This window comes from Lobosporangium transversale (assembly GCF_002105155.1).
Source record: "Lobosporangium transversale strain NRRL 3116 chromosome Unknown BCR41scaffold_3, whole genome shotgun sequence".
NCBI lineage: Eukaryota > Fungi > Mortierellomycota > Mortierellomycetes > Mortierellales > Mortierellaceae > Lobosporangium > Lobosporangium transversale.
In genome coordinates, this window is record NW_019028981.1 from 993,009 (window position 1) to 1,015,838 (window position 22,830).

Consider the following 22,830-nt stretch of genomic DNA (forward strand, 5'->3'; position numbering starts at 1 on the left):
GAGAGATGAAATAGGGAAAGGGCAGATCTCTTCATTGCCTCAAAGAAGAACTTCATTAACACACAAAAGAGTTTAACTCCTTCTCTTTCTCTCTCTTTTATTTTTTTACTTTCTCTCTCTCTTTCTTTTCTTTTTTTTTTTGCTCCCCCCTTTTCCCTTCTCTTCTTACAATTCTTTTTTATTTTTATTTTTATCTTTTATTCTTTTTTGGCTCATTCCATCTTTGCTCTTCGCAATGGCTTCTGCTATTCCCATCATAGCCCCTCCAGGGGTATCAGTCAACGACAATAACCCTAATCCTACCAACAACCCTAATGTCAACTCTTCATCCGCCTCTGAAGCTTCATGGACAGCAAAGACCCCAACCGCTTCCACTCCAAAACCATCTGCTTCAACCACCCCTTCCACTAAACGTAACGGATAACTTTTTTTATTTTTATTTTTTCTTTTCCTCTCCTTTATCTTTTACTGTCAATATCCTAATTGATTTAGAGTGTTCTTTTTTTTTTTTTTTTTTTCCTTTTTTCCTCGCGTGTTTGTTCGTTCAATTGACTGATGATAATCATGTATTTTATACTCTCCTATTGTCTCTTTTCAATCTTAGCTGCCTCCGTGACAAATAGTAATAAAGCTCGCACCTGCCGTAATATCGTGATCCATGGCTTCTGCAAGTACGAGGGCAAAGGTTGCGAGTTCAACCATGACGTCGTAAGCTACTTTGAAGTATTTCAGTGTGTGTAACCGTTGTGGGTGAGTTGCAAGACATTTTTGTTTTAAATAATTCCATGCATATCATGTATCATTTCACATATTGTAGGGAAAACCAACTTCGGTTGCAAGTCCTGAAGTGTAAGCAGCCCCATTTTGTTTATCACCATTTCTATTAAAGACAACCCTCGGACCCATCCTGCCCACCTTTTTTATTTTTTATTTTTTATTTTTTATTTTATTTTATTTTTTTTATTACTCTATCAGATCATACAACAACTCAACTTTTTTTTTTTTTTTTTTTTTTTTTTTTTTTTATTATCAGATCAAAGGCAAAACTTCATGTCAATTCGCCCATCTTTAAACCCTCAAACCTCAGCACAGGCTCTGTCAAAGCGGATGCTATTCATGCTCCCGAGTTTGTTCCCAAGGGAAGTCAAGGTAATGAATAGTCTCTGCATCATCCTTCTTCACACAATCATTTCATATAGTTCTCTTTGGTTGATTGTGCTTTTTATTTTTTCAGATCTTCTAACCTTCAACCTGTCATTATCTCGGTGTTAACCTTAGATTCCAACACGGTCACTGGAGCTGTCTATCCTGATGCGCGTCAAATGTATGAGAACGAGGATACTCCATCATTTAATTTCGATTTTTTATTTTTTATTTTTATTTTTTTATTTTTTTATTTTCTGTCAATGTCTATCTTCAAGAAACCATCTGGACTATGTCGAACCTGCTTTCGCTCTAACGGATCCTTACATCTTGCGTCCCATAATGATAGGACCCATCCTTATACAACACAAAATAATCTTATGACCAATATCAATAATCTCTCTGGCAACTTTTCGCAATTTACTATTAATGATGTGAGTGCCATTATTCTTATCGCTGGATCAGATGGAGGGAGCGATAGGCAATTTGGACTCAAAGGACGTTTCAACCAACATTGTTTGATAGATGTCCATTCCTGGAGCAGTACCCGGGAACTACTATGCTGAAGGTTCCATGAACAACTATTATTTTCAAGGAGGTGGAACTATGGTCCAGCAACCTGTAAGCCTTTTTTTTTTTTTTTTTTTTTTTTTTTTTTCTTTTCTTTTCTTTTCTTTTCTTTTCTTTTCTTTTCTTTTCTTTTCTTTTCTTTTCTTTTCTTTTCTTTTCTTTTCTTTTCTTTTCTTTTCTTTTCTTTTCTTTTCTTTTCTTAAGCAGAGTCTTGAACGAAAGTATATTAATACAAAGATTAATGAAATGAAATGACCATTATGATTTGTGTTATTATTTGATGTTCCAATAATAGCTTCAATATCATTTATATAATACACCGCTACCTCACGTGTCCAACTTGTCACCACATCAAAAAACAATCCATGGATTCTTCATTTCAGATAGTCTTCGTGAAGAGCTGCATCGTAAAAACGAAATGATTCTACAAACCGTCAACGCTCAGGAGTATGGGCTACCAGAGGAACTGCATGAATACCATTCTTTGTATCCACTGGATCTTACACAAGAAAAGTCGACTGAAGTCTTTGGATATCAGTCGAGTGTATACAAGTGCATGTGCAGCGTTGATGGACGGACCTATGCTCTCCGTCGGATCGAGGGCTTTAGACTAACGAATGAGCAGGCAATGCAGACCATCGATGGCTGGCGTAGGATAAAACACGCCAATATTGTTTCGATCAAGGAAGCATTTACCAGCAAAGCCTTTGGCGATCATTCACTTATTTTTGTTTACGACTACCATCCTTGCTCCAAAACATTGTACGACGTTCATTTCGGGCCCCAGGCCCAGTTGGCTTCCCAAGTTGTTGTTGGAGTGCCCAAGACCTCGGACCATATCATTCACGAAAGAATCCTTTGGTCCTATCTGATTCAGCTCACCTCTGCACTCAAAAAAATTCACTCTGTTGGTCTAGCTGCACGTCTAATCGATCCTACAAAGATTTTGGTAACGGGCAAGAACAGGTATTTGCGAAAACCATAGTGAAGGCGAAATTAATTCTACATCTGAAAAGGATTGGCTATCGTTGATGTTTGCAGGCGTTTATTATAAAGCACTCGCTCTGATCTCAACTTTTCCATATTTTTGCAAAAAAAAAAAAAAAAATATTCATGTAGGATTCGACTGAATTGCTGTGGAGTCATGGACATGTTAACATTTGATTCAGCCCCCAACGTTGCTCATTTGCAACAGGATGATATCTTAAACTTGGGTCAACTCATGATGACATTGGCTTGCAAATCCCTCACAGCCACGCACAACATTTCAAAATCAGTCGAATACATTACTCAGCACTACTCACAAGATCTGAAGAACATGATATTATATTTGATGAGCCAGCCTGTACCGATGAAGACTGTAGATCAGATCATCACCATGCTCGGACCGCGTGTTTTGCAGGAAATCAATGATGTACAGAATGCCAATGATATTCTGGAAAGTGATTTAGGACGAGAACTTGAGAACGGACGACTGGTTAGACTTCTCATGAAGTTTGGCTTCATCAACGAGAGACCAGAGTTTGATATGGATCCTGCATGGTCAGAGACTGGAGATCGATATATTATCAAACTTTTCAGAGACTATGTGTTCCATCAGGTTGATGAGGCTGGCTTGCCCGTACTAGACGTCGCTCACGTCCTGACATGTCTCAACAAGGTATATTTGACAATCAAAAAAAAAAAAAAAAAAAAAAAAAAACGCTTTACTTTGCCATGATCTCTATTAGTAACTAATTCTCATGTTGATCATATAGCTGGATGCCGGTGTAGATGAAAAGATTGTGTTGATGTCAAGGGATGAACTATCTTGCCTGATTGTCAGCTATCGCGAGATCAAGGCATGTATCGAGTCAGCATTCCGTGACCTCTCAAAGTCTAAATGAGCTCATACCTATATTTTCTTCCTCAGGACTGGTTCTTATGGGATGTATTTACAACTTTAGAAGGAAAAAAAAAAAGAAAAAGAAAAAGAAACACCAAAAACACTTGAAAACCAAACAAAAAAGAAAAAAAAAAAAGAAAAGAAAAGAAAAGACATTAAGACAGAAATAAAAAAATTACAATTTTGAATCACACACCTGATTTTTGAGATTCAGACAATTTTCCAGAGTCACAAAATTGATCTTAAAAAAAAAAAAAAGCACACCTTGATGCTCTTCCATCCTCCTTTCATTTATTGCATTCCATTTGAATATTCTATAGTAATTTGATTCTTTTGCTTATATTTCTGCATGGGTACCAGCTCCTTGTGGCTACTCCTTTGTTCATCAATATACTCACAATATCGTCTTCGCCTCGCATACCCTCTTACTTTCCTCCCCTATTCCTCCTGTAGTGTGAGGCCGCTATTTAAACACACATGCCCAACGCTCCTAAACGAAAGGCCACAACCAATGCCTCAACAGGCAGGGAAGGTAGCTCGGCAAACACCTTCAAGCGGAGTACCAGCAATGTAGCCTTGGGGACGCGCGCTGACAGCAAACTGAGTCAGGTAAAAAAACTAAAAATAATAAAAGGGAGAAAAACACCCTGATAAATTGATAAATGATTGCATTTTTAAATTTGTTAAAGAATCTCTATAATCTTCAACGGTCATAGCCAACTCTTAGTACTTTTTTCACAAAGGCCCGAGTTTGCGATGCATCAGGAAAGGAAGCACCTCTTTCTGAAGAAAAAATGGGAACCAAATCGTCCTATAGTCTTGTATCTTCCCCTGTAATCAATACATCCTCAGCTCCACGAGCTATCACGTCTACGGCTTCTCTCACAAAAACGCACACAACAATAAAGCCACGCAGAACAATTATCTTGGACGAGGATGGTGGCAACAACGGTGGCAACAGCCATAATACGGATCCACGACAGGAACGAATAGCTGCAAGGTCCGTATTAGCGGCTAGACCATCTCGACCAACGTCAAGGGCCGAAATATTAAACAGGCACTCTACAGGTGACAGGAAAAGGAGCATGGGGCTGAAGCCCTTACGTAAGGAAGATGATGAGACTTTGCCGTTTGAAGAGCGTATGCCAGGTAACAAAAACTTCCTATTATCACTCTATGGCTGGGGATATTCATTGAGCATCTGATATTCAACTATATTGACATGGAAAAATCAGTTTCACCACCAGGTTCCCCTGGAATGAATGCGCGACCACCGTTGTTTCAAGAGCCAAAGCAGGATGCACTGATAACAGCCCAACAAGATCCAAGAGTTGAGTCAATATCAGCGTCGATGATTGCACCTTCTGAGATTATGAACACGGGACCATCATCGGGTCCCTGTTCAACAAATACCGGCCCATCTACGCCCCCAAAGAAATCAGATTCCAACTGTAATACTTCTACAAGTGTGAACACTCCGCCTCAACGGTCAAAGAAAAACCCAAGTCCCTTTAGGACACCAGATAAATCGCGTAGATCCCGCTCAGCCATGGAGTCTCTTGGCCTCTCTCCTCAGGACTCAGTCTTCTGGGTCAGGACCCCACCTATGGAGGCGCTTAAGAAACTAGGAAGAATGAATACAGGACAGTCTCACGAAGAAGGTATTTATTAAAAAGAAAACTTATCATGTTTGTGGATCAAAATGTGGTAATATTCTTCATGAAAATAGCATATCGATTTTTTTTTTTTTTGAAACTTATCTTTTTGGGTATTTTCACCTAATAGAGGTTGCGTCAATCGTCGGTCGACTATATCAAACATCATCCGCAGGTGCGGCACTCAGGTCAATGGTATGACACGTTCGAGCAATTGCACATGTTTATTTTTATCCACGCTATGATATACACATGACTTGAGAACAACCAAGGCTCAATATTGTTTTATTAACTGCACCTTATAGCCTCGGGGGCCCAAAGACAGGATCAAAGATATGCTCAACACCATCCGCATGTCTAGTGCGCCCCCTTTTCAAGACTTACATGAAGACTTGGATGACACGGAAGATGGAGACCCAGCATCTCCTACAAAAAAATTAATGGAAAGGCGCAAAAATGTGTCCAACAGTCGTCAAAGCCTAGTTAAATCAAATACTGCGCTGGAACGTGGGAGGGCTGGACGACGATATGGGCGCGCACATCAATATAATAAAAAGACCTTGAATCAACTCTCTCCGAACCACTCAACGCCATGTCCGCAACGTCGCGAGGATATCCTCAAAATGATTGATCAAATCAACGCCAATATGGCTGCACCTTCTAATCCCGGGACCTCGGATTCAGATGATGAAGCAGCACCTCTTGATTCTCGTTCCTCAATACGTCCAACTGAGTCTGACAGTGTGCCCAAGACACCATTGCGTGACCTTGTCTCGGCCTCATCTCAACTGCACTTTTCACCTGGAGAGTTTGACAATTTTTTCGATGATTTGGACATGGATGATCATGATTTTGAGGAGTTGACACAGCTCGAACTAGTGTCGTCCATGAGTCCCGGCTTTGCAGCAGCGGACATGTCCATCTCTAGCGTATCTACGTCTGCGGCATCATGTGGCGGTGGTGACAGGACTTTCTACGATGTTCGACAGGAATTATCGGAGCTGGGGAGAGAGAGAGCAGAAAATCTGCGAGAAGGGTGGAGAAATGTAACTGATTCTGTAGCCGATAATGTTACTACCACAACAGACACGACCGCTGAGCCTGAGGGGGCAGGTTTAAGCTTGAATGAGGAGCTCATCGTGGAAGAGGTGACTGAATACCAGGAGAGAATCAACATCAAGAAGGCTAGTACATTGTCAAGTGGTGACTTTGATGACTTTGCAGATCTAGGAGATGATTTTGAGCTTGAGGATGATGATCTGTATGATGTAAGGGACTAAACTATGATGGACAAATAGTGTGTCTTCTGAGGGTATATCCTATAGCCCTGTGTCAGCTACATAGCTACATACATCGCTTATGACAAAATCTTAATTCAATAATCTTTTATCTCTTGCAGACCCCTCTGACTTTCAATGTGCAGGCCCACATTGACAGTGTAAAATATAGACGCTTTAAGATCATCAAAATCATGGATGGTATTATGGACCCAAGGTGGTATGGTCCCAGTAAGGTAATATTAAAGTTCATAATCAAGAGAGAATCAAGAGTATCGAACCCGGAAAAAGAGTACTAATATTGCAAAATCCTTTTTTTTTTTTTTTTTTTTTTTTTTGGGGGGGGGGGGGGGGTCACGAATGGATCATAGGCTTTGTTTGTTACAGATGATCGGAATCAAACTCCTGCAAAAATATTTCTACGAGACTCATGGATGACTAGTCGTATTGATATTGGTAAGTCAAGAATACTTGGAGATACTATTCCTCTGCCGTCAGTTGTGGCATCTTCTGTCGAACAATTAATAATCTTTTACTTTTTTTTTTTTTTTTTTTTTTTTTTTTTTGGTACTTCAGGTGACATTGTTCATACGATAAGCGCCTTTATATACAAACTCGATATACTAGAGCTAATGTTGGATGACCATCAAGGGTTTTTGATTGTCAAGCCTGATAGTCTGGTCTCAACGTCAGTTCTTGCAGAGAGCTTCAACTGTATCCGCAAGCCCATCATTGATATCCGTGCTCGAAAGACAGACGAGACGACAGTGCCCTTGATTCATGGGACGATGCTGCATGAGCTCTTCCAACAATCACTGCGGAGCAATGATTTTTCGACTGAATCCATGGAGGCAAGGCTGGACGATATTATAAAATTACATTTGAATGACCTTTGCCTAATTAGCGAGTCGATCGATGTTGCACGGGAGAGGATCTCGGAACTGATACCAGCATGCCAGGATTGGGCTCGAAAATACTTGCGGAATTCACCTTGCGTAAGCTTTGGCTTTCTTTTTTTTTTTTTTTTTTTTTTTTTGCTTTAGGCTTGACTAACAACTATATATTTTTTACTCTTTTTTACTCCCTATAATAGGCAGAAGCAATAGTTGATAATACTATGGGCCATACCCTCAATAATGAATACAGTTTGCTTTGTGTTAACAAAATCTTGGACATTGAAGAAAACATCTGGTCGCCAATGTTTGGGCTGAAAGGCAAAATCGATGCAAGCATTCAGGTGGTGCTCAAGACAATGAAAAAAAACATGGACCCTGCTATAGCAGAGACAAAGATATTGACGGTTCCATTTGAGCTCAAGACAGGGAAAAAGTCAAACGTGATTTCACATCGTGCCCAAACTATGCTCTATACTCTACTCATGACAGATCGATATGGTAAGAACAAGGCCAAAAGGAGATATGATAGAGTGAGAATGTTGATTTAGACACTCAACCACAAGTAGTGGCTAACAACTACTCATTCTATTATTTATTCCTAATAACTGAACTAATGTATGCTAAAAAAAAAAAAAAAAAAAAAAAAAATAGATGTAGATGTTCAATGGGGCTTACTCTTCTATCTCAAGGCCGGGGAACTGATCCGTGTCAATGCACCACATGATCAAATTCGGGCAATCTTATTCCAACGCAATGAGATTGCTGCATATGAAGAACAGAAGCTGTCATTGCCTCCTATGGTGCAGGACTCACAAAAATGCGGACGGTGTTTCTCATTCTCATCTTGTACTGTTCTCCACAAGCTGTTAGAAGATGGGACTGCAGAGTCTTCAGGGCTTGGAGCTATGTTTGATGAGGTAACTGATCACTTGAGCAGTACGCACGCAGAATTCCTGCGCAAATGGAACCGACTATTGGCACTAGAACAAGGAGATGTCGCCAAATTCCAAAGTCAGATCTGGTCCATGCTCTCAGTGGATCGACAAGCAAGCGGGAACTGTTTCAGCAATTTAGAACTAATCGAAGAGCCTAAAGAAAGTAACAATAGGCCCAGAGACCTGTCAAGCAGCAAGGATATTGAGTTTTCAATGTCAGGGCGGTTTGCTCGACATCAGTATCGATTCAAACTTGGCGCTCCTCCATCATCTCTCAGCCAACAGACTCTCTCACAAACCCTTCGAGGCGGCCTGTCACTTCTAAGCTCCAACATTTCTGTAGGAGACCCTATAGTTGTCTCTTCTGAAGGAAATCATTTTGCCCTAGCAATGGGCTATGTTCTTGACATGAGTCTTACGGAAATTACTGTTGGATTGGACCGCCCGCTGCTTGGACCACCTATGAGGCTAGAAGGCTTCGATCAGGAGCGTAATCAATCTTATAGAGGTTTGATTAGTATTGAAAATCCAGTACCGTCCTCTGGTAATACTGAGGAATATTATTCTAATCTAGCCAAGAACAAAGTCATGTTCCGGCTAGATAAGGATGAAATGTCCGCAGGCATTGCTCGGACACGTAATAACCTTGTACAACTGTTCCGTGCAGATGCTGACGGAGGTGATTCGAAGCGAAGACGGTTGATAGTTGATTTGGAGAGACCAGAGTTTGAGCCAATTCATGACTTTAAGCGACAGGATCTTCTTGATCTGAACGGAGACCAATGCCGAGCAGTGGAGGCTGTACTGGCAGCAAGGGATTACGCGCTTATTTTGGGCATGCCAGGGACAGGCAAAACAACAACAATCGCACAAATCATTCACATCTTGGTGAGACAGGGCAAATCCGTGTTATTGACGTCGTACACTCATTCTGCAGTCGATAATGTACTCTTGAAGTTCCTGAAACTGGGACAACGACCAGACACTAATGTTGTACGACTTGGTAATAAGGACAGAGTGCATCGCGATATTCAGAGATTGATTCCAGATTTTAGTCAACCACCGCTGAACACTGTCGAAGCAATTCATAACTTTTATGGAAGGTGCCAAGTTGTAGGAACGACCTGTTTAGGCATTGGAGAGTAAGTAAATCCTGAGTTTGATTTGTATTCTTTAATATATTATAACAAGTGGTCATTGACAGCCCTTTTTTTTTTTTTTTTTTTTTTTCGAACTGCCAGCCCCTTGTTTACAGAAAAACGATTTGATTATTGCATTGTGGACGAGGCTTCGCAGATCACGCTGCCGGCTTGCCTTGGACCGATCCGATATGCAGACATATTCGTACTAGTTGGAGATCACAATCAACTTCCACCATTGGTAAATGAGGCGGCTGCTGCTTAGTCTTGCGTCATTTCAATACTCTATTTGTACTTTTTCTTATACGATTGACATTAACACGCGACTTTGATAATTGCTTTTTCGTTCAAATCTTATGCAGGTCAAGAATGTAGAGGCTAAGGAAGATGGATTTGATCAAAGTCTGTTTAAGATGCTTTCAGATCGATATCCTGAAGCTGTGACCAGTCTGACACAGCAGTATCGCATGAACAAGGATGTCATGCTTTTATCGAACACACTTGTTTATGAAAATCAGCTCAAATGTGCGACAGAAGAGGTGGCGAATAAGGTGCTCGATATTCCATCCATGAATAACTTTAGAGACTACTGCCATTATTATAATAACTCTAAACCAATCGTTCCTACAGCATCTAATGGAACTGAAATCAAGGCTACTGCACAGTGCTTTGGCCATTCTCGAGAAAGGCCCTGTTGGTTAGAGCAGATACTGAACCCAAAGCAGTCTGTCGTCTTTGTGGATACGGATGATGTTCCTGCACGTGAGATACGGGTCGGTCACTCGACACAGAACCCGACAGAGGCATTGCTTGTACGACAGTTAGTGGAGGCATTCATCGGCGGAGGAATTTCTGAACAAGATATTGGTATCATTTCAGTACTACGAGCCCAATTGAAGGTGCTGTCAAGACTCTTGCGGACACGGCCATTACTAGATATTCATACTGTAGATCGATACCAGGGTAAAGACAAGGAATGTGTGATTGTATCATTGGTTCGATCGAATACAGAGCAGCAAGTTGGGGAACTGTTGAAGGACTGGCGTCGAATCAATGTTGCGTTTACAAGGGCTAAAAGAAAATTGGTGGTATTTGGATCGAGACAAACTTTGCAAGGATCACCTGTGTTTGAGCAGTTTTTGAGGTTGATGGAGCAACAGCAATGGACCCTGAAGCTACAGCCGATGGCTCAAAACCAGCATCCATGTTTGTCACAAGTCTCAACAACATCAGCAGCGACAGCAGCGACAAAGGTCGGTATGCTATCGTCATTGGAGTCAAAAGAGACTGGTTGTGTAAAAATGAGACAGCTAGGTGTCTTGGATGAGGGTGCAGAAAAAGGCGATGACGGTGATGAAGAGGTAACAGACAAGGAGAACATTATCCCAACTGTTAATAGTATGAAGGCAACCACATATGCGAGAGGAAAGGACACTGAAAAGGAAAATAAGGAGAAGGGGTGTATAGATGTGGATTCGAACAGGACAAGAAGACAGCCCAAGGTATCACGTCTGCATGCAGAGACTGTGTTGAAGAAGATGCCGATTGTGAAGAATATTGTAGATAGTATGTAGGCGGGTTGATCTTGTTTCATGCATTTAAAAATGAGATAGGATATCAAGCACTTCTATTTCATTTGATAGATCAATAATCAGATAGATGCATTCAATCGATTCATGTCTTTTTATTTACTCCGCCTTTCAGGGACGGAGATTGTTGATTGTGTACAGACCATGTGTTGATGTAATACTGGTAATACATGTAATTGCGGGAAAATGAAGCCCAGCTCGTTTTCTTGTTTGTTGTTTTATTGGCTTATTATCTTGTGGAAAAATGAGGCTAAATGGCACGCTAATTTGATGAGGAGCAAAAGCAAGCAAGCAATTAAATTATCTTGTCTTTTGCTTTTCTTTTTTCTTTTCTTTTCTTTTCTCTCTTTTTTATATACCATCTTTTATTATTTATTTTTATTTTTTTTTATTTTTTTTATTTGATTACCCATTTTATTGCATCCTACTGTCACTTTGCTCATTGACAACACGCTGCATCTGATTCTGTCATAAAAGACGTATTGATTGTGAGGCGAAACAAGTGGAAAAGAAAAGAAACTCTCAGGAGGTCCAACAACCAACTAACGGCAACGGCTTCTACCCTACTCACAGGAACTCTCCATTCCTCTTTTATTCTACAATTTTTTTTACTTTTAACATCCTACAACAATGACTACACCTCGGGCTGTGGAGAGATCACTCTCGGAATTAAACTTGCTTGGTCCTGATGGCTGGCCTGCTTGGACTCAGGTTTTGCAAAAGTCATATAAGACAAACTATGGTCGTAGTGAGGACCCTGGTAAGAAAAAAAAAAAAAAAAAAAAAAAAGAAAAAAAAGTCAAATAAACATGAGCAATATAGGACCCGACCCGTTAATCAAAAGTGAACTATCGATACTTACTATCTTGCTTTGGCTCTTTGTTATGCTTGTTGGACATGAATGACTTGCACTTATTACAACCACAACTATAACTTTCATTAACGTTACCGGCTACAACTTTGCATAGTTTACCTCCATCTCGCGTCCAAGACGCGACTTGGCGCAGTAACCCTGCTGGCAGTACAGTTTCTGGATTTCTTGCAGGAAGATGGGCGATACGTAATGTTTCAGATGTCCATCACTGACCAAAATCTGCTCTCAACCATTCAGAGCAACCAAGTTGGACAACTTGCATGGTACGTCCTTCATTAACTCCCTGTCTCCAGAAGATGTTTTCGTGCTCAAAAAAATAAGTTTGCACGTCAAAAAAAAAAAAAAAAAAAATCTTTTACGTTGTATCAACTGTTTGCGGAAACATGTGAAATCACTCAAGACTGACAAAAAAAATCTCTTCATGACATTGCATGTATTTTCAATAATAAAAACGGATTCACAGGCAGATGCCCAAGTCGCGCGAGTACTTTCATTTGACTGGCAAATTTTACATCTGCTCCGCACCCCGCCAAGTTACTCGTTATTCGCCGCCCGTACTTCCTCATATCAGTGGCACGGCTGAGGATTTGGCTACACAGCGCCAGGTTTCCAACCAATTCTGGGAGGCCAAACGTGTGGAACAGTGGCGCAAACTACCACCCAAGATCAGGGCATCATACACTTGGCCAATGTCAGGCAGCACACCCAAGGCACCTAGTACTTCGTTCCAATGTCTAGCGATGGAGGACTTGACACAACAGGAGGCGGTTGGCAGGAACAATAATCGGGATAGTTTAATGTCACAGGATGGCACACCTTATCCCATGTCATCTCCTTCGTCACCTTCTTCCGTCACATCGTTCCGTTCACGCTGGAATTCTTTTGCAGGCGGTGCAACATCACCAACAACAGATGAGGCACCAGCACCTTTGTCGCCTATCTCGGCCAAGATTCGAAACGACAACCCTGCCAAAATTCTACATGATATTGCCTTGGATAATTTCTGCCTGCTACTATTCAAGCCCTTGGACATTGTTCATTTTGAGTCGTCGCCTCTTCCACCCAAGAGAACTGTAAGTTTTAACCTTGTTGACTTGCAATTGTTTATTATTGTTATTTAAGTTCTTTTCTTTTCTTTTCTTTTTTTTTTTTCTTTTTGCGGTCCGTTGCGCATGGTTCTTTTTTCTTTTCGACCTTACTTGTACAATGGCTAATGTTTCTTAATTTGCTGGATTTTATCCAATTAGATCTACACTGTAGACGCAGCTGGCCAATGGGTAGTGACTGAGGCGAACCCATAAAGAGGGAGGGGGGTTATGTTTTTTTAAGTATCGAAATATTGATAATGGCGATTTGGAATACTTCCTCTCTGATATTATTTTATCCGCCATCTATCTTAATAAATATATACATGCATTTCTATAATTGGTCTATGCTAAGGTTTTCAATTTCTTGTTCTCGTTCTCAATGCAGAACTATGAGTGTAGGTCATGGGCAGCCACATTCTCGAACATGACATATACGCCGGTGTCTGGATGCTCTTTGCCTTGAGGTGAGATATTTGAAGACCAAAGGAAAAAGGAATACATATTCTCGCCGCTGATCAGATGTCCATGTTCCTTACCTCGCCACGAGATGGGCGAGTCCTGAAATCCCCAGACTGTGAAGTTGGCCCACTCTGGCATTAGTTCTGGATCCGGGCTGCTTTCATTAAGCACGGACCTAACAAAAATCATTTTATTAAAACAAGCTTAATGAGGTAACACATAAACAATAAAGCAACAAACTATCGTTTACAAGTTGCATATATAAAAAAATTCATCTTTACCGAAGCAATTCAAATATATGAAGGACAGATGGAGCTGGGATCAAGCCTGTGATTTCAATCAAACAAGCTCTGGATGCTATCGGTGTTTCATTTGCGTTTGCCTGAGGAGGATTAGAGTAGACGCAGAGGTAAGGGTCGATTTTGTCACCTTGGACGATACTATCGATAAAGAAGATCAGATATAACTTGTTTAAAAATCATGTAGAAGGATAGCTTTTTTTTTTTTTTTTTTTTTTTTTTTTCCTCTCATTTTTGACTAAGGACCAGATACTGATGATGATTTACCGATCTGACTGTATGGAAGCCATGCCGATCCATTCAAATAGCCCGGACACGTTTAATCGCCAGCGAAGATTGTTTTTACCAATGGTGCGGATGGTCCGGGTATCTGGGATGATTATGTTGTTGAGAGAGGTACATTGGATTTTGAATCCCATTTTTATTGCTTTGACAGTATCCGGAAATTCGAGCGGCAGGGAAACTCCTTTTATGGAGAACATGAGGATTTAAGAAAAAGAAAAAAAAAAAAAAAAAAAAAAAAAAAAAAAAAAAAAGGGGAAAACAGGTCAGTCGAATATGATAAAAATAAGAAAAAAAAAAAAAAAAAAACATTCATGTATATTTCTCATGCATGTCTTACCATGTCCGTCTACGCTAGCCAAGACCATAGGGAAGACAGTGACAAGAGTGTTTTCAAAACACCATTTGATCCGATCAAAGCCTCGCTTTCCTGGAACCATAGCTGGTGAAAGCATATCAATTTCAACGACTGTAACGTATTCAGGTTGAAATTGAAAGAGTTGCAGGGAAGGCAATGGAAGAATGATTTTAGTAACTTGACTAAATAGGGGAATGAGTCAGTGCAAGGATGGTGTTAAACATTTAAAAAGGTTGAATTGGAAAGGATATAACACTCTGTATTGTATACCATAGCGATGACGGTTCGGATGAAATTTTGAAGGTACACCGGTGAGTCCAAGTTGTTCGTACGTGTCCTTTGTGAGTGAGAGGATCATCCTGCCTGAATGGAAAAAAAAAAAAAAAAAAAAAAAAAAAATAGATAAGATAAGATAAGGTGGAGAAGGTAAAGTAAGGTAAGGCAAGGTAAGGCAAGGTAAGGCAAGGCAAGGCAAGGCAAGGCAAGGTAAAGCAAGGTTTAGGTAAGGAAGGGACAAAAATCTACCACAAGGAAAATTGTTTTCGCGTATCTCTAATTCGTTTGCTATTTACCCTTGCCATCGATACAGATCACATCATGAGTATCGATTCCTCCTTGGACAGAAAGTGCAATCAGTCCTAAAAAAAAAAAAGAAAAAAAAATGTAAAGTTTGTATCGTTCTTTAAAAAGAAGCAAGGATATATGAAAGAAAGAAGGTTATTTGTACGGCATTTACCATTGCGGATGAATTGCATGAAATTTGAAGAGAGGAAAAGCGAGAGCGGGAGATGTGCATGATAGTAGTATGTGTCCTTTTGTAGCGTCTGTATCAATTGGGATGTGATGGCTGGAGAAGATGCTGTGGGAAGAAAAACTTGGATCTGTTAGAAAGTTGGAAAGTAATAAAGTAAATTAATATTATGATTACTATTATTATTATTATGATTATTATGATTATTATGATTATTATGATTATTATTATGATTATGATTAACTGATCTGTTTTTGTAGCCCTTTTGTATTTACTTTTTGGTTAAAAGGGTGCGATAGTATTCCGGTGGCATGTAGTTTCTTTGGTGAATTGAAAGAATAATGAGTCATGTACGAATATGCCTTTGGCGGGTCTGCTTCTGGAAAGAATGTTGACATTGTGTGTCTGTTGCTGATGTTGACAGTAGACCTGTAAAAGATATTTTTAAAAAAAAAAAAAAAAAAAAAAAAAAAAGACAAGAGGGAACCAATTGCAGCCACATCGTCTGTATTTGAAGGATACAAATTTCATGAACCCATGGGCACAAATGAAATGTCAAAGTAAGGTGGAGCAAAAGGCAAAGGTACTGTTGTTGACTTGCTTGCTAATTACTGAATGCTGTTGCTGTTACTGTTGCTGTTGGTGCTGTTGGTGCTGTTGGTGCTGGTCCTGTTCCGAGTACGGCTAGCGACTAAATGCGACTGCGAAGGACTACTGCCTTTGTTGTCGAGTGCTCTTTCCAATAGCTGATACTCTTCTGTACGATGTCATTGCACACGTTTTAACGAGTTTAAATAGGGTTGTGAACTGGGGTTGGATGTCTATCTGTTTTTGTATTCGTTTGAAATCCATTTGAGCTTTTTTTTTTTTTAAAAATGTCTCTCATCAACTTGTCATCACTGTCATCACTTCCCCCCCTTCCTTCCCTTCCTTCCTTCCCTTCCTTCTCCTTCACTCCTTCACTCCTTCTCTCCTTCACCCTCTCACTTTCTCTCTCTCTCTCTCGCTCTCTCTCTCTCTCTCTCTCTCTCTCTCTCTTTCCCTCTTTCTCTCTCTCCCTATCCTTAATTTAAACCTCGTCCAATTCATTGTCTTTGCTTCATTTCATCATTTACTAATCTGCCTCTTCTCATTCATACTGTACAAAAGAAATTAATTAATTTCTATTCTCTATCCATATTTATCCGTCAACAAATACGCCATCTACCATGGGCCAAAAACCTTCCTCGGAGCACCAGCGCATGCATCGCGACTTTGGCTCCCGTCCAGAGGATTGGTACCTACCCAGCAGCCCACAACACTCTTCTCATTCACATCATCACTCTAACCAACGATCATCCCCCAGCAGCTCAACCACTGGACATTACACCGGATATCCTCGTGGAAGAGCCTCGTCCCTAACAGTCAACAAGAACCACTCTACGACCTCCTTCGCCAGCAGTGCACCTGCTCCACCTGCCCCCAAGAGTCCCGCCTATTTACACACTAATCAATCTAGCTCCAGTCTCTCTCAATGGTCTCCTAGTCGCAAGAACTATGCCAAAAAGATTGTCAGCATTGGCAAGCCCACAGATGTGGAACATGGTATCCATGTCGAATACAATCCTGAGCGACGCAAGTTTATGGGCATTCCCGATGTATGGCAGAACGAGGTTCCAACTGATGATCCCCTTGACACCACCTGTATCAGTCCACATCTAGTCCCCACTACCCGCCAGCCAAACCCGACCGAAGGTAATGACCCTTTTTTGCTTCTATCCTAAAATCAATCGATCCATACAAAAAAAAAAAAAAAAAAAAAATTATTAACTCTCTCTCTCTCTCTCTTTCTGCTTTTTACTCCCGTTTCCAATATATCCATTTTTTTTTTTTTTTTTTTTTTTTTTGTTTGTTTGTTTGTTTGTTTTCTTTACTTGTCCTTTTTTTTTTTTTTTTCGTCTCTCTTCTTCTCTCTATTTTATATATATATCATCATCATCTTTAACAACAGAGAGCAGGATTGGATGGCCATACAACGTCCAACATAAAGCTCACGTTGACATTGACATCTCGGAGAATGGCAAAGTAGGACTGAAGGTAAAGAGAATATACTATACTCCAATATACATTTTCATCCCTTTCTTTCATCCCCTGTCTATGTTAACAAAGCCTAAACTACCTTTCGTATTGACTCTCTTTCTCTTCTTCGCTTTTCCTTTTGTTCTCTGATGTAGGGGCTTCCGAACGAGTGGAAAACAGTCTTGGAATCACAAGGGATTAGCGAACAGGATATCAAACAACATCCGCAGGCACTTCGTAAACTCATGCAGTTGCAGCTCAACGATCTGGAACTCCCACCTCCTTCTCGGCCACCGCCTCCTCCTCCAAAGCCGTTTCAGAACAATTTATCTGTACCTTCACGATCTCCTCACGCTCTTTCAACCGCTGTCAACTCAAATTCAACAACACCAACATCAAAACCTCTAAAGCAAAAACCTGATCTGACCATTAATCCCAACCCAAGACGAACCTCTAGCCTCAATCCACCCATTCGTGGCCTACCCTCCCAACCAGAATCCCCTCAATCCTCTAAGCAGCAATCCCAGGCGAGTCGACCTCTTCCGGCCTCGCGAACAAATAGTGATGGCTGGGACTCAAAAACTGTCGTGGGATCTGCATCCAAACCATTCACCAATTACCCAATGGGGCCTGTCAGGGAACATGGCGAACATTATCAGGAATATGCCGCTCGCACCCGCAATTACTCCGCAGGGACGACTGCAGCAGATATACGTCAGAGCTGGCGGCCAATGTCCCGTGCAAGCGAGGAATCAGCTGCATCATCTACCTCACGAACCGCCGACTCAGCATCCACGACACCGAAATATCAGAATTCATCCGCAGTACAACAACTATCAAACACCACCGATCCACTAGATACAAGACGAAACCCAGCATCCACCGTAAGGACACATCAAATGAATGGTAGCGCTCATAATGCCACTACAGCAAAAACTGGTGAAAATATACCCACAGAAGCATCGGGGGCGAGTCCAGGACCTTTATCGCCCGCTACGAATATATCTGGATCTGGATCGACCCCAGCCTCACCTCTACCAGCTTCAGGACTACCAGCACGACCTGCTCCACGCTTACCAACTGACTCTAATCCATTACCAATCTCATCCTATTTTAAGGAACGTTCACAAACCAATAAAAGCAACAGTGCCGCCTCTACAGCAACCAGTAACAGCAATAGCAGCAATGTACAAGACCCCAAAGCACGACAACAACCACAGCACGCTCCCTCATCTGCATCTGCCTCATCATCTCCCACTTCGGGCGCTAGTACATCCAATACCACTCCAACCTCCCAACCTATTTCATTGAATAATGCGCAACATCTACGAAGAAAATCTGTCAAAAGTATGTACGTCAATATCCCTACACCGAGCGATTCAGCCTTGGAAAATGGCGAACGCAGAACAGATGGATCAATACTGGATCCGAACAAGGAACCATTTTCACCTGAAGAAGCAGAGCAGCATCAAAATTTGATGCCAACGCTTTCGGACGATCTATTGCGCAAGTATGCTATGGAATCTGCTGGAGCATCACCCCTAGGCCCCGGAGTGCAGGCAGGAAGCAAATCAGGCACAAATTATTCAGGAGGCAGTAGTGCTAGTGGAAGCAATACTAGCAACGCCGCCTCGCCCTCATTGGACCGCTCAAAAGGCTCCGAGGCTAATCTTTGTAAAAAATCAACTACTGCTGCTACCCCAAAGTATGATATTGCAAAAGAAGATAAGGATGATCTGGCATTCCTCACAGAGTATGGTCTTCAGCATCTGTTGAGCCGTCCACGACCCAAGGATGCGTCAGCTTTGTACTCTGATATTGTTAAAATTGCGGAAGGAGAATCAGGGTTTTTGTTTTCAGCAACTGAGAATGCAACTGGCAATTTAGTTGCCATCAAGATGATTGCCAAGACCGTAGCTGCCAAAATGAAGACCATCCGCAACGAACTCGAGTTGATGAAGGCCAGTCAAAGCCCTAATGTTGTGGCATTTAAGGATTGTCATTTGACTCCAACAGAACTCTGGATGGTTATGGAGCGTATGGATATTTCACTCGCTGATGTGATTGCAATCAATCCATATCAAGGACAACGAAACCCAGATCAAGGACTTTTGCAGGAATGCCATATGGCACGCGTAGCCAAAGATATACTCGAAGCAGTTGCGTATCTGCATCAGCATGGGCGTATTCATCGTGATATTCGAAGTGACAACATTCTACTGGATAATCAGGGCAGAGTAAAGCTTGCAGATTTTGGACACTCTGTACAACTGACGAAGGAACAACCGAGACGGAATTCAGTTGTGGGTACACCTTACTGGATGGCCCCAGAGGTCATTCAAGGCTGGAATTATGGCACACCGGTTGATGTCTGGAGTTTGGGCGTTGTTATGCGTGAAATGTTGGAAGGAGAGCCACCTTACCTTAACGAGCCTCCATTACGGGTACTTTTTTTTTTTTTTTTTTTTTTTTTTGTTTACTTGACCTCTCTTTATCAAATGATACAAAGCAATATGAATTGTATTACTAATTTTATTTGTACTTTTACTTGCGCTTTTATTTTCGATTTTAACCTTAGGCGATGTTCTTAATTGCAAGTGGTGACCTCCCCAGAGTTAAAGATGGTGGTCTCGCATCAATGCGATGCATCACATTTGTGGAGGAATGCACAACAGGAGAGAGTGAGAAGCGACCTACTGCTAAGGAACTGCTCGCGCATCCATTCCTGGATTTGGCTTGTGATACATCCGTGATGGCTACGTTGCTCAAGCGGACATATGAACTAGAGGCAGCTGGTGAGGGTGAGGAAGGAGGTGACGGAGAGGAAGAGGAAGAAGAGGAGGAGGAGGAGACACAACAACAACAGCAGCAGCCTATAAAGAATGGCGCTATGCCGGGAGGATCTGTGGCGACTATGGATTCAAAGACAAGCGGAGTAGGAGGATCTGATGGTGGGGTCATAGCAGGCGATAAGCAAGAACTAGAAGATGAGGAGGAAGGAACAGTGATATCTGTGGCGACTAAAATGTCAGCAAGAACCACTTTTGGTCGAGCCATTTCACCACCAGCGACAGCACACTAGATCCCTACCCTTGGAGCAGATATTTTGCCTTTTTTCATTCTCCCATTATCACTATCGTCTTCTTACACATACACCTCTTCAACCCTTGTTTACCGTTGTTCCGCTAGTCCACATTTTATTTTATTACTGTCTTCCTCCATTGTATTTGTTCCTGTTATTAACTCTTATTACAACATAGATACATTGTCATAATATTATATACTTGAAAACAATGTTGTGTCGATATTATAGCACCATTTAAATGTTTTTTTTTTTTTTTTTTTTTTTTTTTTTTTTTTAATATATTTGCATTGAATATTTCTTTACATGAGACCAAACCCTTCTGCGTTTCCAATGGCTGTCATAAGTCGTTCTTGTAATCGTTCTTTGGAGGAATAAGCACATAGCATGAGGGTATTATAGCAGGTATGAGAAGTTGGTAGTCGCATTGAATCTGGCCCATTCTTAGAAATAGTAAAGGACAAGTGACCAAGACCGCCAATCGGCACGCGGTCAGATCCTGTTGCAAAGAACAGCAGTCGCTTCTTGTCTTTTTCATCATATGCGTGAACTGTTTCCCAGAACCAACTATGGTTTCGTACAAGCACACAGTAAAAACAAATTAGGAAAACCTTTGAAAAATCAACGAGAGGCAGTTTTTTTTTTTTTTTTTTTTTTTTTTTACCTTACCGGATGATCCTTGACTTGGCGTGAAACCCGCCCTCATACTGTGTGATCTTCTCCAAAGCCTGAAAGTCCAGATCCGGAGAGCCACAGATTAACTGCTCAACTTCCTCAGGTCTGAAAAGCTATTCGGATAAAAAGGTCCAAATCCCAGCCGAGTAAAGAAACAGTAAGTAAGGATTGTTGTTAAGGTTTTCTTACTGCGGACAGTATTCAAAGACTGGAAATTACTCTTTTTTTTTTTTTTTCCTTCCGTATAAGTGTATACCTGAATTGCGCTACCCAAGGTGACATGATGAAACCCTTTACTAAACGCGTTGAACTGTTTGGCAATAGATGTTGTGAAATAAAATTTGAGGTATTCCTTGATAAAATCAGAACGGTTATGGTTGGTCAACGGGATGGACGCTCCGTTCGGTACAAGATCATGTTGGAATGTTTGGCCTAAAGATTCGTACTCGATCTGGAACGTTCGATCATATGCTTCCCCAACATCTCCCTCAAATGTCTCTAACTGCCTCAACCCCTTGGCAAGCGTCTATTTTAAATACATGTAAAAAAGTAAGTATGATTAAACTTTGTACATTTTAAGGAGGGCCAGCCGTGGGGGCATATCAACAAAAAGGGTACGTTACTGGATCAATCTCAGCTAAATCATCTAGATCCCACGACTCATCCAATTTTTGCACATCACTATGTGTCTCTGCAGCAATGGCTAATTTCTTATAGAGAGCCAAAGGGAAATGAATATCCAAGATAATACCATTATAGATGGCGAGACCGATCAGTCTACCGATCATGTTGTATTCATCCAGAGCCAACTCATCGTTTAATGGACTCTGTGCAAACCAACAAAGACGGGATTCTTCGTTTGTCGTAAACATCCCTACGAAAATATATATATATGAAACCCATCCACGTTAAAAAAGCTAGCTGGATGTAAATCAAAACATATTGAAAGGGTTGTAAAGCCAAAAAAAAAAAAAAAAAAAAAAAAAAAAAAAAACTATACCGTATTTGGGGTCAATAAGTTCACGCATCGCCAACTGGAAAAACTCCTTTTGGACACCACCCTCATCAATACCCTCTTCATTGACGAACTTGACTTTTAGCTGTTTCTTGAGATCTTCATGAGACTTATTCTGAAGTTGTACAAGCGCATCTTCAATAATATGATCTCTCCGGATAGTCAGCAGTAGGTAAGGTGGATTTACGCCCGCAAAGAGTGCACGAAAGAATGCGAGCTATGTTTTTTTTTTTTTTTTAAAAAAAAAAAAAAAAAAAAAAAAAAAAATTAGAATACAAATTGATTACCATTCAGATCATCCCAAACCCCAAAGGAGAAACCAGATGTTACTTGTAGCTTCTCGCGCATCAGAACGGAAGATTCGAGCTTTAAAATGTTGGCCTTAGTGGTGACAGTCAATACAAATGGAAAGTTACAGAGCGCAAAGTCCTGTTCACGGAACCGCTTAAAATCGTCCATGAAATCAATGAACCGGTTCAAGGACTCGTTGTAGAATTCTGTATATTTGATTAACCGCGCCTCTTGGTTAATGTAGTCTAAAAAAATATAAAATAAAATAAATAAAGTAAGGAATCAGTCGAAAATTTAACAACTCCAAACACATTGGAAGAATCTACACCAATAGAATCAGTCGACTTTTATCATACAGAAGAAGTGAAGGCAATGAAGTGCCGAGATCACGTTATCATCCAGACTTGCAGTACTAGAAGGGATCCCGACCCTCGATACATATCCTTCAATCATTTCCACTCTCATATTGATGAATCGATGCACGAGCCATACAAGCCACGCCATTGTCT

The 22,830-nt window shown here is 40.9% G+C and overlaps 8 protein-coding genes across 8 annotated transcripts; 6 read left to right on the top strand and 2 right to left on the bottom strand.

Annotated features, from left to right (window-relative positions):
- Positions 1–235: 235 nt before the first annotated feature.
- On the top strand, positions 236–1,459 carry BCR41DRAFT_367402 (hypothetical protein; the record flags this gene model as incomplete). Its single annotated transcript, XM_022026300.1, has 5 exons — positions 236–413; positions 605–708; positions 818–849; positions 1,034–1,149; positions 1,422–1,459. The coding sequence occupies 5 exons, from the start codon at positions 236–238 to the stop codon at positions 1,457–1,459; spliced, it is 468 nt and encodes a 155-aa protein (XP_021885547.1).
- A 36-nt stretch (positions 1,460–1,495) lies between these two features.
- On the top strand, positions 1,496–3,610 carry BCR41DRAFT_122670 (putative poly(A)-binding protein-dependent poly(A) ribonuclease). The gene is made up of 4 exons (XM_022019456.1): positions 1,496–1,764; positions 2,009–2,679; positions 2,833–3,373; positions 3,471–3,610. Exons 1-4 carry the CDS (start codon positions 1,669–1,671, stop codon positions 3,597–3,599), a joined length of 1,437 nt encoding a protein of 478 aa, XP_021885548.1. The 5' UTR covers positions 1,496–1,668; the 3' UTR covers positions 3,600–3,610.
- Positions 3,611–3,879: 269 nt separating this feature from the next.
- BCR41DRAFT_122688 (hypothetical protein) lies at positions 3,880–4,211 on the top strand. The gene has a single exon (XM_022019458.1). It carries the CDS (start codon positions 3,948–3,950, stop codon positions 4,170–4,172), a length of 225 nt encoding a protein of 74 aa, XP_021885549.1. The 5' UTR covers positions 3,880–3,947; the 3' UTR covers positions 4,173–4,211.
- Positions 4,212–4,285: 74 nt separating this feature from the next.
- Positions 4,286–9,685, top strand: BCR41DRAFT_122685 (DNA replication factor Dna2-domain-containing protein). Its single transcript, XM_022019457.1, has 11 exons — positions 4,286–4,747; positions 4,834–5,259; positions 5,384–5,448; positions 5,559–6,521; positions 6,653–6,766; positions 6,902–6,986; positions 7,107–7,525; positions 7,624–7,924; positions 8,078–9,364; positions 9,465–9,503; positions 9,603–9,685. Exons 1-10 carry the CDS (start codon positions 4,393–4,395, stop codon positions 9,476–9,478), a joined length of 4,029 nt encoding a protein of 1,342 aa, XP_021885550.1. The 5' UTR covers positions 4,286–4,392; the 3' UTR covers positions 9,479–9,503; positions 9,603–9,685.
- Positions 9,686–11,426: 1,741 nt separating this feature from the next.
- BCR41DRAFT_346098 (hypothetical protein) lies at positions 11,427–13,378 on the top strand. Its single transcript, XM_022022820.1, has 4 exons — positions 11,427–11,849; positions 12,058–12,226; positions 12,427–13,036; positions 13,211–13,378. Exons 1-4 carry the CDS (start codon positions 11,720–11,722, stop codon positions 13,262–13,264), a joined length of 963 nt encoding a protein of 320 aa, XP_021885551.1. The 5' UTR covers positions 11,427–11,719; the 3' UTR covers positions 13,265–13,378.
- On the bottom strand, positions 13,229–15,655 carry BCR41DRAFT_346100 (ribonuclease P 40kDa subunit-domain-containing protein). Its single transcript, XM_022022821.1, has 8 exons — positions 15,476–15,655; positions 15,186–15,330; positions 15,022–15,087; positions 14,720–14,812; positions 14,432–14,560; positions 14,077–14,275; positions 13,792–13,950; positions 13,229–13,685 (listed from the first exon to the last, which is right to left on the bottom strand). The coding sequence occupies exons 1-8, from the start codon at positions 15,596–15,598 to the stop codon at positions 13,439–13,441; spliced, it is 1,161 nt and encodes a 386-aa protein (XP_021885552.1). The 5' UTR covers positions 15,599–15,655; the 3' UTR covers positions 13,229–13,438.
- Positions 15,656–16,144: 489 nt separating this feature from the next.
- On the top strand, positions 16,145–20,575 carry BCR41DRAFT_331566 (hypothetical protein). Its single transcript, XM_022021804.1, has 4 exons — positions 16,145–16,934; positions 17,191–17,276; positions 17,414–19,702; positions 19,837–20,575. The coding sequence occupies exons 1-4, from the start codon at positions 16,409–16,411 to the stop codon at positions 20,338–20,340; spliced, it is 3,405 nt and encodes a 1,134-aa protein (XP_021885553.1). The 5' UTR covers positions 16,145–16,408; the 3' UTR covers positions 20,341–20,575.
- A 52-nt stretch (positions 20,576–20,627) lies between these two features.
- BCR41DRAFT_409810 (hypothetical protein) lies at positions 20,628–22,561 on the bottom strand. The gene is made up of 6 exons (XM_022029418.1): positions 22,361–22,561; positions 22,016–22,247; positions 21,639–21,889; positions 21,272–21,541; positions 21,010–21,128; positions 20,628–20,907 (listed from the first exon to the last, which is right to left on the bottom strand). The coding sequence occupies exons 1-6, from the start codon at positions 22,487–22,489 to the stop codon at positions 20,643–20,645; spliced, it is 1,266 nt and encodes a 421-aa protein (XP_021885554.1). The 5' UTR covers positions 22,490–22,561; the 3' UTR covers positions 20,628–20,642.
- Between the last annotated feature and the right edge of the window lie 269 nt (positions 22,562–22,830).